We start from the raw sequence: 14,295 nt of genomic DNA, 5'->3' as shown, positions 1-14,295 counted from the left end.
CCAGTGTATTCTTCTTCCTTGCCGACGGTTGGGTGGCTGCTGTAGGAAGTGAAACCCGATTGGCTGCTTTAGCTTTGTTTCTCTCCATCTGGAAGCTGGTTGGTAGGCTGGTCGCGCGAGGTACGGACCGAATGGGATCAGCCGGGCTTCTTTGGGTGCGCGCGCCGCTGGTTTCAGGTTGAGGCATGTAGTAGGCAGTGTTTTGTTTTAAAACCAATATGTGACCTTCTGGCAGTTCCTGGAGTTGTTGCTGTATTATGAAAACGTATCCCGGAGAGTTGGGTAAGAAGAGGGAAATGAGGGGAGGGGAGGGGAGGGGGCTGTTCTTGGACTCCGGTTGCAGGAAGGATGGCCCTCTTCGCTGTTTGTAGGAAGTCGTTGAAAGGTCAACTCTGACACCTGTACAGGGATTCCCTGGGGGGGGGGGGGGGGGGGGGTCAGTTTATCCAAAGCGTTCCTTTTATCTCGCTGCACCTCACGCCTGGAATCGACTTCCAGAGCCTGGACGTCTAGCCCCCGTCTTTGGCCGTTTTCAAGTCCAGTTTATCAATAGAAATTAAACAAAATAAAACATGGAAAAGAAAATAAGATGATACCTTTTTTATTGGACATAACTTAATACATTTCTTGATTAGCTTTCGAAGGTTGCCCTTCTTCCTCAGATCGGAAATAAGCAAATGTGCTAGCTGACCTTGAGGCATATTTTCAAAGCACTTTGGGAGGCTAAGTTCCATAGGTTTCTATGGAACTTTGGGAGGCTAAGTGCTTTGAAAATGAGCCTAAGTGTATATAAGTGAAAACATTCAAGCATTACTATGACAGTAAAATAGATACCATTGGAGATTCTGCATGGAATGTTGCTACTATTGGACATTCTACATGGAATGTTGCTATTCCACTAGCAACATTCCATGTAGAAGGCTGCGCAGGCTTCTGTTTCTGTGAGTCTGATGTCCTGCACGTACGTGCAGGACATCAGACTCACAGAAGCAGAAGCCTGCGCGGCCACATTAGTGATCTACAAGGGCCGACTTCTACATGGAATGTTGCTAGTGGAATAGCAACATTCCATGTAGAATCTATAGAAATCAAACAAAATAAAACATGGAAAAGAAAATAAGATGATACCTTTTTTATTGGACATAACTTAATACATTTCTTGATTAGCTTTCGAAGGTTGCCCTTCTTCCTCAGATCGGAAATAAGCTATGTCCAATAAAAAATGTATCATCTTATTTTCATTTCCATGTTTTATTTTGTTTGATTTCTATTGGTAACCTTAAGAGTGGACTAACACGGCTACCACACCTCTCTACTTACAAGTCCAGTTTAAAAGCCCACCTCTTTGACACTGCTTTTGACTCCTAACCACTAGTTACTTGCCCTGTACCCCACCTCTTTATTTCCCTTACCTCTTAATTGTTCTGTCTGTTTACCTGTCTTACTTAGATTGTAAGCTCTTTGAGCAGGGACTATTGTGTATGGTGTACAGCGCTGGGTATGCCTTTAAGCGCTATAGAAGTGATATAGTAGTTTAACGCATCCCTGTGAGATGGACGAGATGGGTTGTTTGTCACTGATGGAACGTATAAAGTGTTCCAGGAGACTTCTTGCTTTCTCTTCTTATTCACCCACTGTTTTAGTCTACCTGCTGGCCTTCTCCTCCTTATTATCTTATCTCTTCCTTTTCTCTTTCCTAGCAAATTGATCATCGTCTTCTGAGGAAGAGCATTCTCGTTTTCATAGCTAACTCAAGCGACACACAAGCCTTTACTTGTTGCCTGGCCAGTGCTATCCTTATTTATTTATACCGCGTACCCCTAGTGCAAGACTCTTTTTTGCAGTTTACAATGAAACATCTGTAAGGTTAAACACTAATGAAACTCTCAACTAGAATGTAAATTGTAAACCACTTTGAACCGAAACATGTCTTTTGATAACAGTGGAATACAAGAATGCATAAATAAATGTATGATAGAGATATGTAAAATACTGAGTGCAGTGGAATGGGCTGATGTGAATCGTTTGTTTACTCTTTCCAAAAATACTAGGACTAGGGGGAACGCAATGAAGCTACAAAATAGAAAATTTAAAATGAATTGGAGAAAATATTTCTTCACTTGAAGTGGTTAGCTTAGCGGGGTTTAAAAAAGGTTTGAATAGCTTCCTAAAGGTCCGTAGACTATTATTAAAATGGACTTACGGAAAATCCACTGTTTATTTCTGGGATAAGCAGCATAAAATGTATTATACTGTTTTGGGATCTTGCCAGGTACTTGTGACCTGGATTGGCCACTGTTGAAACAGGATACTGGGCTTGATTGACCTTCGGTCTGTCCCAGTATGGCAACACTTATGTACTTATGTACAAAATAACGAAAACTCTCTGCCCTATTTTAAAGTGTGAACGTCATTTAATTTTTGTTTTTATCCCATCCTTCTATGTTTAACCCACATGTTTTTGAATTCTACCGTTATTTTTGTCTCACTACCACCTCCTTAGGAAGGGTATTCAGGTATCCACCACCCTCTCAGTGAAAAAAAAATAATTTCTGAAGTTATTCCTAAGTTGACCACCCACCACCACAACCTTACGTGTGTTTTCTGGTTCTCCTGGTTCTCTGTCTCTGGAAAAATTTTGTTTGTGTGTGTATTAGTACCTTTCAAGGGTTGTCTGTATCATATCCTCCCTGTCCCTCTTTTCCTCTAGGATATACATATTCAGATCTTCAAGTCTTTTCTCATAAGTCTTTTGGTGCAAACCTCATATTTTTGTTGCCTTCTTTAAATCTGTTTAAATCTTTGGAGGAAATTCTATAAAGGGCACTAAAAGTTTAGATTCCAAAATGCAGTGCGCTGAGTGTGAATTCTGTAATGGCATCTGGGCCATTATAGAATACTAGCATAAGTGAAAGAGGATGGGATTTGATATACCACCTTTCTGTGGTTACAGTCAAAATGGTTTACGTATTATTTCTTATTTTGTACTTGGGGCAATGGAGGATTAAGGGCCCTGTTTATTAAGCTGCGCTGTAGACATGCACGCCTTTTAGTGCGTGCTAATGATAGAGACATCCATTATATTCCTTTCAGTGTCTCTATCAATTAGCATGGGCGCCTACAGTGCAGCTTAGTAAACGGGGCCCTAAGTGACTTGTCCACAGTCACAAGGAGCTGCAGTGGGAATTGAACCTGGTTCCCCTAGTTGTCAGTGTGCTACACTAACCATTAAAGCTACTCCTCCTCTCCGAATCAACATTTACACATTTATATTTAGGTATGTCAATTGCAGGTGTAAATGACCATGCCTAAATGTAGCACTTTAGGACTAGATTCTATATGGCGCCTGAAAATTCGGCACCAAAAATATTTCTGCCTAGGTGTATTTAGGCACGGTTTATAGAATATGCCTAGCAGCCGTGCTTGCACCAAACTCTAGGCATGCCCAGATTTAGGCACAGTTTATAGAATACGCCTAACGGCCATGCCTGTGCCTAACTCTAGGCGCACCCATTTACGCCAAGTAAAACGGTGTAAATTTCTCCTCCTAAGTTAGGCGCAGAGCAGGTGTATTCCATAGCCATGTGCGTAGATTTTCAGAACGCCTGTATGTTTCTTATTTTGGGTGGTAAAGAGTTCCATCATTTGGTTCCTAGATAAGTGAAGTCTGCAGAGTGGACAGTTTTGTAGATCACTTTTTTTGCAATTTGGGAGATGTAGTCTGATATAGTTTCTTGCCTCATATTTAGTATTTCTTTGAGGTAAGTTTATTAATGGTACCATATAGTCTGGAGCTGTGCCATTTAGTATTTGAAAGATAAAGGTACATAATTTAAAGGTGATTCTTGCTTTGATGGGAAACCACTGTAATTTGATTAATAAAGGGGCGGCACTTTCAAAACAAGAGATTTTATATATGAATCTGGCTGCAATGTTTTGAGCTGTTTGGAGTTTTTTCAACAGGTACTCCTTACAACCAGCATATCTGGCATTACAATAATCGAATTGTGATAATGTTAATGATTGTACCAATACCAGTGGCGTAGCCAGACTGCCAATTTTGGGTGGGCCTGAACCCAAAGTGGGTGGGCACAAAATTTTCTCTCTACCCCCCTCTCCCAGCAAAATTTAGTCACACTTTTCAGTGAGCTTTCAGAGGCCAAAACCTCCTGCCTCAGGTCAGTATAATGCTGTTATGGTATCCTCTCCTGACCTAAGGAAGGAAGTATTGGTCTCTGAAACTTTATTAACACAGGTACCATATTACTTTATCCTAAATTAAAAATAAAATTATTTTCTTTACCTTTGTTGTATGGCCATTTCCTTTTTCTCATTGTGTTGCTCCCAGTCTCTAGATTCTGCTTTCCTTCGTCTTTCTCTTGCCGGGGTTTCCTGTCCGTTCATCACCTATGGCTTTTCATCTTTTCCTCACCCTTGTTCTCCACATGCCCCTTCCTCTTATTCTCCAGTCTTTCCCTACTTTGTCCTCTCTCTCTTTCCATCCAGCAGCTCCCCTCTTTCTCTCCCCATCCTTCCAGTGTCTCCCCTCTTTCTTTTGCATCCAGTGTCTCCTTTTTCTCCCTACCCTTCCATCCAGTGTCTTCCCTCTTTCTCTCCTTATCCTTCCACTCATCTACCCTCTCTCCTGATCCTTCCATCTAGTGTCTCTATCTCCCCTCTCCTTCTATCCAGTGTCTATCGCTCTACCCTTTTCTGTTCAGTCTCCTCCCTCTCTCCACATCCTTCTAGTTTCTCCCCTTTCTCTCTGCATACTTCCATCCAATCTCCTCCTCCTCTCCATCCCATGTCCAGCAGCTCTCTCCTTTCCCTCTAGTCCCTTCTTCCTCTTCATCCCTTGTCCAGCAGCTCTCCAGCCCCTTCCTCCTCTCCCTCCCATGTCCAGTAGCTCTCTCCCTTCCCTCCAGTCCCTTCTTCCTCTCCCTCCCATGTTCCAGCAGCTCTCCCTTCCCGTCAGTCCCTTCTTCCTCTCCTTCCCATGTCCCAGCAGCTTTCTCCCTTCCCTCCAGTCCCTTCTTCTTCTCCCTCCCATGTCCAGTAGCTCTCTCCCATCCAATCCCCTCCTCCTCTCCCTCCCATGTCCAGTAGCTCTCTCCCTTCCCTCAAGTCCCTTCCTCCTCTCTCCCTCCCATTTCCCAGCAGCTCAGCCATTTTCCCTCCAGGCCCAGCCATCCACAACCTTCCCGCTGCCCTTTTGTCCCTCGGAGGCAGCGTTCAGCGTTTCCTTCCTGCCCTGTCTTCTCCCCAGGCTCCGCTGCATCGTCCCTAGTGGAATCCTTCTCCTTTTCGGCCGTCGTGCTGCGCTGCCGTTCACACAGGCAGCTTTGCTCCTCCCCCCACCGCGTTCATCCGGCCCTAACAGGAAGTGCATCAGAGAGGGCCAGAATGGACGCGGCAGGGAGGAGCGAAGCTGCCTGTGTGAACGGCAGCGCAGCGCGACGGCCAAAAAGGAGAAGGATTCCACTTGCAGGGATGATGCAACGGAGCTTGGGGAAAAGACAGGGCAGGAAGGAAACGCTGCCTCCGCAGGACAAAAGGGCAGCGACAGCGTGCGAAGGATGGGTGGGCCTGGAGGGAAAATGGGTGGGCCTGGGCCCGTCTGGGCCCACCCGTGGCTACGCCCCTGACCAATACTCTGAATGTTTCTGATTGAGAAATAGGGTCTGATCCTTTTTAGTTTCCAAAGAGACCTGAAGGATTTTGTGATTACTGAGAAAACCTGAGTATCAAATGTTAAATGTTTGTCTATAATTATACCCAGAATTTTCATATTATTATCAATTGAAGTGTGAAACTGTTGTAGTTGTTTTGGTCAAATAGGTTGGTCATGACCATGAATTTAGTTTTTTCTTTATTTAGCTTTAGTTTGGACTCTGAGACCCAGGTTTCCATCAAATTTAAGCCACTTTTTGCCTTTTGTAAGATTGGCTTGTTAAGTAACTAAATTGCGCATACAAATCCAGAATTTGACCAAATTTGCACACGCAATTTCTGTCGCGCTTTATAGAATCCAGAGATTAGTGTGTAAGGGACAATACTCTATATTCTATATGTGTAAAATGTTGACATGTCCATGCTTGTCCCCTGTGGACTCACTTCATGCATTTGTATGCTATGCAACTTAAGCACTTGTAATACAGAATACTGCAGAGTGTGCACATAGCACTTATGTGCATAGATGTCACATAACACGTGCAGTAAGTGCTAGTATTTTGGTGCACAAATGGTGCTTACATTTAGGCGCTAAGGTTATAGAATTAGGGGGGTCATATTCTTAGTGAGAGTACTCCAAGTGGGGCCTCGCCAATGACCTGGATAGGGGCATTAACACCTCCTTTTTTTCTACTTGTTATACCTCTCTCATATGCAGCCTAGCATCCTTCTGGCCACTGCCTTGTCATGTTGTTTCACCATCTTGTGATCTCAGATAGTATCACTCCGTGCTCTCTGTCCCTGTCCGTACATACGGGCCTCTCACCCCCTGTTACGTACAGTTCCTTTGAATTTATATACCCCGGAGTGCATCACTCTGCACTTATTTGCATTAAGTTTTAATTGCCATGTTGTCTCTGCCTTGTTTTATAGCTTTCTTTTGCCTTTGAGGTTTTTGAACGTCTGTTTCCTATCCCCTCCCCCTTCACTTGGTTCTGCAATATTCTTATTAGATATTAAAATCTCATCTTTATAGAGATGTGGTTCACAAACCTGGGGTCCTGTTTACAAAGGTGTGTTAGCATTTCTAACGTGCCTACAATTAGCGCATACACTAACCATGTAGGTGCCTATAGGGATATTGTAGGCTCGTACACGGTTAATGCTCGTACATGGATAACGTGTGTTAAAAATGCTAACACCTATAACGTGGCTTAGTAAACAGTGCCCTGGTCTGAGGATGATTTTTTTAAAGATATAATCTGCAATGAATATGTTTGACATGCATATGTAGACTGCACTTTATATAAATAGAAATGTAGCTTGTGGAATATTCATTGTGGGCATCTTGGAAACACAGTAGTTTAGGATCCCAGGGGACAGGATCAAAACATCTGTCATTGGGCTTTTGGTGCACATTCTGCTGTTTTTGGTAGCCATTTTCTCAACTTTCTCTCTCTTCATTTTTCTAGTGATACAGCCTCATGATATCCAGATGAGGTCTCATTAAAGACACATGCCATTTCTTCCTTTTTTTTGGGGGGGGGGGGGGGGGGGGGGGGGAAGTATATAGAAGGGCATTTTCGATATGCCGTCTAAGCCCAACTTTGTTCATTTTGCCCAAAACATCCAAAATCTGAAAAGGCCATTTTTGAAAAAAGGAAAACGTCTTATCTTTTTTTTTTTTTTTTTTTTTCAAAAATACCGTTTCGAACAAGGTTTTCTTTTTTTACCATTTTCGGGGAAAAAAAATGTCCCAAGATAAAAATGTAGAAAATCAAGCCATTGGGATGTAGGAGGGGTCATTATTTTTAGCAGACTGGTCCCCCAAACATCCCAGGAGAGCAGTGGGGCACCCTAGGGGACACTACAGTGGACTTCAAATAAATGCTCCCAGGTACACATCTCACCGTTGCTCCCTTCTCGTGTCTATTGAGTCCCCCAAACCCACTACCCCCAGCAGTACACCATTACAATAGCCCTTATGGGTGAAGGGGGCACCTATATGTGGGTACAGTAGGGCTTGAGTGAGTTTTGGAGGTTTCAGAGTTTTCACCATAACAGAGCTTCATAGGGCATATCTGTCCCCTCTAGGGCATACAGAATGGGTTGTATTTTGTACCCCTGGACATTTTAACAGGGTAGATTAGGATTCTTTTGGATAGTAGAAGTCAGCTATTTGGGGGGATGGAAGGGTAGAGGGTGGTGGTAAAGAGGGTTATTATAGCTGCTCGCTGTTATTATTGTTTTCTATTTGTAATTTATACATAATAGTTGCACAGCATATTGTTCCTTTTTATACTTGTAATAAAAAGATTTAAATATAAAATCACAATTGCTTGATGCTTGTGCAGGTGAGGACAGAGCCCACGGGGGCGGGGACGGAGGCAGAACCAGTGGGGATGGGGTGGAGACGGAGACAGAACCCACAGGGATGGGGACAAATTTTGTCCCTGTGTCATTCTCCAGCCCAAGTAACTCAGGTAGTGAGCCTATTCTGTAAGAACTCTTAAGAGCATAAGTGTTGTTATTGAATACTATAGTTAAGTCAGCATCAATGTACCTACATTTAGGTGCACCCACTTAAGTCAGGTCTATGGCTGGTGTAAGTGGGCAGGCCTAAATGCAGTACTTTAGCGTGTAAGTGGGAGCCCTACCTATGACCTGTCCATTTTACCCTATGAATGCCTCCTTGCATGTATGTACCAACCCCGGGATTCTATATATGGCTCCCAGATTTGCATGCCCAAGATGCACGTGAAAATTATTTGAGTAACAAGCTCTTACTTAGGGTGCTAACAACCAGTTATTGAAGTTAATTGGCACCACTTAGGATTTGAGCACGCATCTGGCTGCACGCCATTCTATACGACATGGCGTTTAACTGTACTAGCATGTAACTCAAAAGGGAGTGTGTCAGGGGGGCATTCCCTTTATAGAATAGAGCTTAGTGCCGATTTTTTCGGCACCCATTTTTGAACACCATTTATAGAATTTCCCCCTAAGTGCTTTCCGTTTGTCTATTATGGAATTGCTCAGTTAGCAACTTACAAGTGCAAATGTACATTGGCCCACATATGCACTAGTATTCTATACAGTTAAGCACTTAAATTTAGGCACCCTGTTATATAATGAGGGAGTTTGTTCGTTTTCACAACTTATTTCCCAGCAGTTCATTCAGGTAATTTGAAATTGGCTTTTTCCATATTTGCACCATCTGGATACCCTATCAGAACAGTGCAACCCTGAGCAACTATCTGCTCCCCCCCCCCCCCCCCCCCAATGATATCCTTTAAAAGCTGTTCCATCTCCTTTTCAATTGTTAATCCAGCAACTGGGTTCCATTTTGACTAAGGTGGAGCCCACTGTACTGGAAGAGGCTTATTCTCCAGTTCCTGCTGAATCTATATTGAATCTATAGCCTTTCTTGCTGCACTGTTCTCATCCACACATTGAGACTCCGGAGCTCTGCTTGTCTCTGGAATACATGTGGAACTGAGAGGATTTCTCTGTGTTAACAGAGCTCTGGTTCTTCTGTCCTCTAGCAATCAGTATTTTAAATATTGTACCTTTTATTTTTCACAGTACTGGTTCTTTGAAATCACGCTTAGTCTGACCTAGAACTGGCTGCATGATTAACCTCCCCCCCCCCCCCCCCCCCAAAGAACTCACTATTGACTCCGCATTTCAATATATGCTGCTAACTTTACATAGGTGGAGGATATGGAAGAATACTGGAAAGACACATAGAGCTATTAATGATGCCTCCATGCTACTGAACAGTGTGTGAAAGTAGGTCTTAGGAAGTAAAAAAAAAATAAAAAAAGCAAATCATAAATTGAAAATGTTAAATCCATGTTTTTATTGTGTTTTCCTTTAAGCACTACGTGTTTCCATATGTGGAACTGTTTCATGCTCTTTTACAAGAAATAAGAGAAAGTGGAGTGGAATTGAGATAATTGATAAGTTTTCATAAGATACAAGAAGGTAGTATTTTCCAACTAGAATACAAGCAAGAACAAACGTCTTGCTATCAAGTAGTAAGGCTGTAAAGAAATGTGAAGAAAATATTTTTCTTGAGTAGTGAATGAAAGAAGTCATCTACAAGGTAGTAGCAACTAATGAAGCAACAGAATAAGTGTATTCCACCAGCATGCACGTGAAAAGCAGCGATTTCAGAAAGGGAAAAAGTACATGTTCCTTCTTAAACTTGCAACTTGTACGTATAACCATAATGCCTCAAACTTTACACAGTCTGCCTTGATGCACACTGCTCTACATCTCACACATCCAGAAGTGACAGGCTCATGTGTATATTTATACCTGCGTGTAAATATACAATTGTGCACATATATTTTACATAGTAACATAGTAAATGACAGCAGATAAAGACCTGTATGGTCCATCCAGTCTGCCCAACAAGATAAACTCATTATACATGGTGTGTGATACTTTATATGAATACCCGAGTTTGATTTGTCCTTTCCATTTCCAGGGCACAGACCGTAGAAGTCTGCCCAGTACTGTTCTTGTACTAAAATTTCTGAAGTCAACCTCAAAGCCCCTTAAAATTTACACTCCAGGCCATCCATACTTATTCAGTCACGTTCAGGGCACAGACCGTAGAAGTCTGCCCAGTGCTAGTTTTGCTTCCCAGTTACCGGTGTTGCCACCCAATCTCCACTAAGATTCCGTGGATTCATTCCTTCTAAACGGGATTCCTTGTGTTTATCCCACTCATGTTTGAATTCTGTTACCGTTTTCATCTCCAGCACCTCCCGCAGGAGGGCATTTCATGTATCCACCCACCCTCTTTGCATTTCCAAACCTCTTACTCCTCCACAATCCATTTCCTACTTTACCTGAATGGAGGTTGCAGGGAGGTGGACTTAGGAGTAATGTCAGAAAATACTTTTTCACAGACAGAGAGTGATAGACGCTTGGAACGTCCTTCTAGGAGAGGTGGTAGAGTCAAAAACAGTGAGAGAATTAAAAAATGGATGAGAAAGACACAGGGGATGCCTGAATAGAAAGAGGATTGAAATACAATATGACTGTTGAGGTGTTATCGTGGGCAAGAGTACTGGGAACTGAAGCCGATGCCGGACAGATTTCTACGGTCTGTGTCCCGCAAAAGACTGAAAGAAGATTGGCATCTCCAACATTGGGGGAACGAGGCCGATGCTGGCCGGGCAGACGTCTACAGTCTATGTCCTGCAAATGGCAAAAGAGAGGTGAAGTTTTGGCAACTCTGGTGCTGTAGATCACTTTGTCACATGCTGCGAGTGAGGGCGCTGTGCAGCTCAGGGGAGATGGGAAGACATCTTGGCTGGTAAGTTGAATACTGTCAGATTGGACTCTTGGTTATAACCACATCATATCCCCATCATATTTGGCTGCCTATATGGTTGACATGGTGGAGACTTGACAACCACTACTACTACTACTTAACATTTCTAAAGCGCTACTAGAGTTACGCAGCGCTGTACAATTTAACATAGAGGGACGGTCCCTGCTCAAAGAGCTTACAATCTAAGAGACAAATGAATGGTCAGTCCGATAGGGGTGGTCAAATTGGGGCAGTCTGGATTTACTGAACGGTAAGAGTTAGGTGCCGAATGCAGCATTGAAGAGCATTTAAGTGAGCGCCGCTTTGGCCACCCTGTTGGACAGACTAGATGGACTGTGTAGGTCTTTATGTGCTGTCATTTACTGTGTTACTAAGTGTTATATGTTTTACTTAAGGTTGCTTCATGCATATATGTGTATATGGTGGTGAAGTTTCCATTGCCCACTTTCCAAAACTACCCTCTTAAGTCGAGCATGCTCATGGCAGATACAGAAGATGATGGTGGGGACAAGGAAGGAATATGCTACAGACTTGAGTGGCATAGTAGAGAAAGAAAGAGAAGGAATATGCTCCAGATTGTGTGCCATCCTTAGAGACGCAGTAGAGACAACTAAGCAGTCTGGGTGTGCCACGAGTTAACTGCTGGTAACTACTATACTACTACTACTTAGCATTTCTATAGCACTGCCAGGGTTACGCAGCGCTGTACAAGTTTAAACATGGGGAAGGACAGTCCCTGCTCAAGAGAGCTTACAATCTAAAGGTAACAACTATGTAGTCAGTGTAGGTATCAGGAATGGGAAGGTGGTTAGGCACCAAAAGCAAGGGAGAAGAGATGGGCCTTGAGTAAGGACTTGAAAATGGGCTCAGGAAGTACAAAATAATGTACCATGTTTGATAGACATTTACATCATAGTCTTAGCTTATATTGCACTAAAGCGCAACTTTAAATGTGCTTGTGAAGAAACATAGTTTAATGGGTAGTTTTCACCTTCCTCAATTAATTCAATGCAAATTGCTCTCTGATAGGTGATATTCAAGAAAAGGACATTATGAAGGATATCGAAATAATGAGTATGGCATCTGTCCACTTTTTCTGTGTGCTGTCGATTATTCTTTCGGCGGTTGTTCCAGCTTTCCTCCTGGAGAAGTTTTCAGTTCTGGGAACACATCTGACATGGCTGTGCATCTGTTCCGTTTCTGTTGCAGCAGTTAATATAATTGCATCTGTTGTACTGAAACCAAATCCTTCCCCTAAAAGAAATTCGCTTTCTCACAAGGTAAATAGTTCATATTTTTTGTTCGTAATTAAATGCTAAATTTAAGACTGTAATATAAAAGGTAATACAGTCCCAGCTTAACAGAATAAAACATGTATATATTTGTGTAAGTTAGGGGTCTTTTTACAAAGCTGCAGTAGAAAGTGGCCTTAGCGTGCCCTTCCGTGAACCTTTCCCATGTGCTAAGGCCATTTCTACCGTAGCTGGAAAATGGCTGAGTTTTCATTTTCCGAATTAATGGCTATGCACTAACGTTGCAAGGCAGACGATCCGCAAACTTGAACACGGAAGCTGGAGCTTACATGATAAGTGTATTCGTGCACTCTATGAAAGATTGCAATTTAAAGCAAACAGTGCATTGACTGACCAAAGAATAATAAAAAAAATTAAAAAGTCTAAAATATTCAAAAATTGATGGGGGTTTTTTAGTCGATGATGACTTTTTTTTTGCTTGCAACTGATTGTTTTGAGGTGTTGCCGCAACAGTTGAGACTTCCCCCCTATTTTCAATATAGACACTACAATACTGCTAGTTTTGGTTTGTTGAGATACTATTTACAATGTCAACACAATACGTAATAGAACATTATAGGTGATAGTGAAGGACAAAGCAAAGATGTAACATGTAGAAGGGTAAGAAAGTAGGAAGAGTTAGAAAGTAAGGTGATTGATTTAAAGAAAGTGGCACATGAGGTCAGAGAAATGGCTAAATATTATCTCAGCTAGGGTAGGAGTGGATGAACATGTCCTGCTGCAGTATATGTAGCCTGAGTCACTCCTTGTGTGTGTGACTGAGACTAACAAGTTAGTTACTTCTTCCAGTAAAGGCTGGTTGAAGAGCCAAGCTTTCACCTTATGGGATTGCTGAGCCATGTTGCTTGCATTTTTTTTCCGCACCACATGTTTCCCAAAGATGCCTGTTTACATTAGTTGCTATTTGACAGAACCCAACTTTTCCTACCGTGTTTCCCCAAAAATAAGACACTGTCTTATATTAATTTTTGCCCCCAAAAATGCGCTAGGTCTTATTTTTAGGGGCTGTCTTATTTTTCGGGGAAACATCGGGGTTGGATCGGGGTCGGCCCGCCCGCCCTCTGTCGCTCCCGGAACTAACCTTAAACGCATCCTTTCACCTTCGCAGCAAGCAGGGCAGGCCACTCCTTCCTTTCCGTGTCCCGCCCTCGCCTGACGTAATGTCCGCGAGGGCGGGGCACGGAAGGAAGGAGAGGTCTGCCCTGCTGCTGCTTGCTGAGAAGGTGAAAGAAGGCATTCAAGGTTAGTTCCGGGAGCGACGGAGGGTGGGTGGAGGGGGGGCCCGGCGACCTCGGGTGGGGGGGTGGCCTTGTCCGGCTCTCGGTGGCCCTGCTTTCAAACAAAAATTTGCTAGGTCTTATTTTCGGAGGAGGCCTTATATCTACCAATTCAGGAAAACCTCTACTAGGTCCTATTTTCGGGGGATGTCTTACTTTCGGGGAAACAGGGTAAGATATTTGTACACCTCTTCCCCCTTACATTCAAAAGGTCAGGGGGTGAATTGACTCCTTTTATTATTAAATCATAGTATGATAACAATTCATATAACTCGGCTTGAAATTTCAGCTTTTGTTATCTTCATCATTTGTCAGCTTGTTTTTGGTTTCCCTTTCTCTAGGTAACCAGGTTTCTAAAATCCTGCTTATATTTTATGATATCTTGTCTTCTATTTCATACAATTGTTGTTTTATATGGAGCACCTCTATTAGAGTAAGTACTTTATATGCAAATATTCATGTTTTATACTGTTCTGTTTAGATTAACATATTTGGAATCTCTTTACAAAACAATGCAAATGTTTTGCTATTAGTATGTATTAATGGCAAAATAGTTTTAGCTTTTGCCAGATATTTTAGAGATAGGGAATGTGCATTCATGCTCTTCTATTTCAATAGACACTAATGGCCCGCAATTAATGTGGAAATCTGTCCACAGTGAATGTACATAGGATAGATTTCCATG

The 14,295-nt window shown here is 42.6% G+C and overlaps 1 protein-coding gene across 1 annotated transcript in view; it reads left to right on the top strand.

Moving 5' to 3' along the window:
• The first annotated feature begins 149 nt into the window (after positions 1-149).
• PIGF (phosphatidylinositol glycan anchor biosynthesis class F) overlaps positions 150-14,295 on the top strand; it is an 81,795-nt gene continuing 67,649 nt past the window's right edge. The window contains exons 1-3 of the mRNA XM_030195811.1: positions 150-282; positions 12,050-12,300; positions 13,952-14,043. Coding sequence (XP_030051671.1) covers positions 258-282; positions 12,050-12,300; positions 13,952-14,043 — 368 coding nt within the window. The 5' untranslated portion in view covers positions 150-257. The remainder of the gene's footprint in view (positions 283-12,049; positions 12,301-13,951; positions 14,044-14,295) is intronic.

Source organism: Microcaecilia unicolor, chromosome 3 (assembly GCF_901765095.1).
Source record: "Microcaecilia unicolor chromosome 3, aMicUni1.1, whole genome shotgun sequence".
NCBI lineage: Eukaryota > Metazoa > Chordata > Amphibia > Gymnophiona > Siphonopidae > Microcaecilia > Microcaecilia unicolor.
The sequence above is the reverse complement of the archived record's forward strand: the minus strand, read 5'-3'. Positions and strand labels throughout refer to the sequence as shown.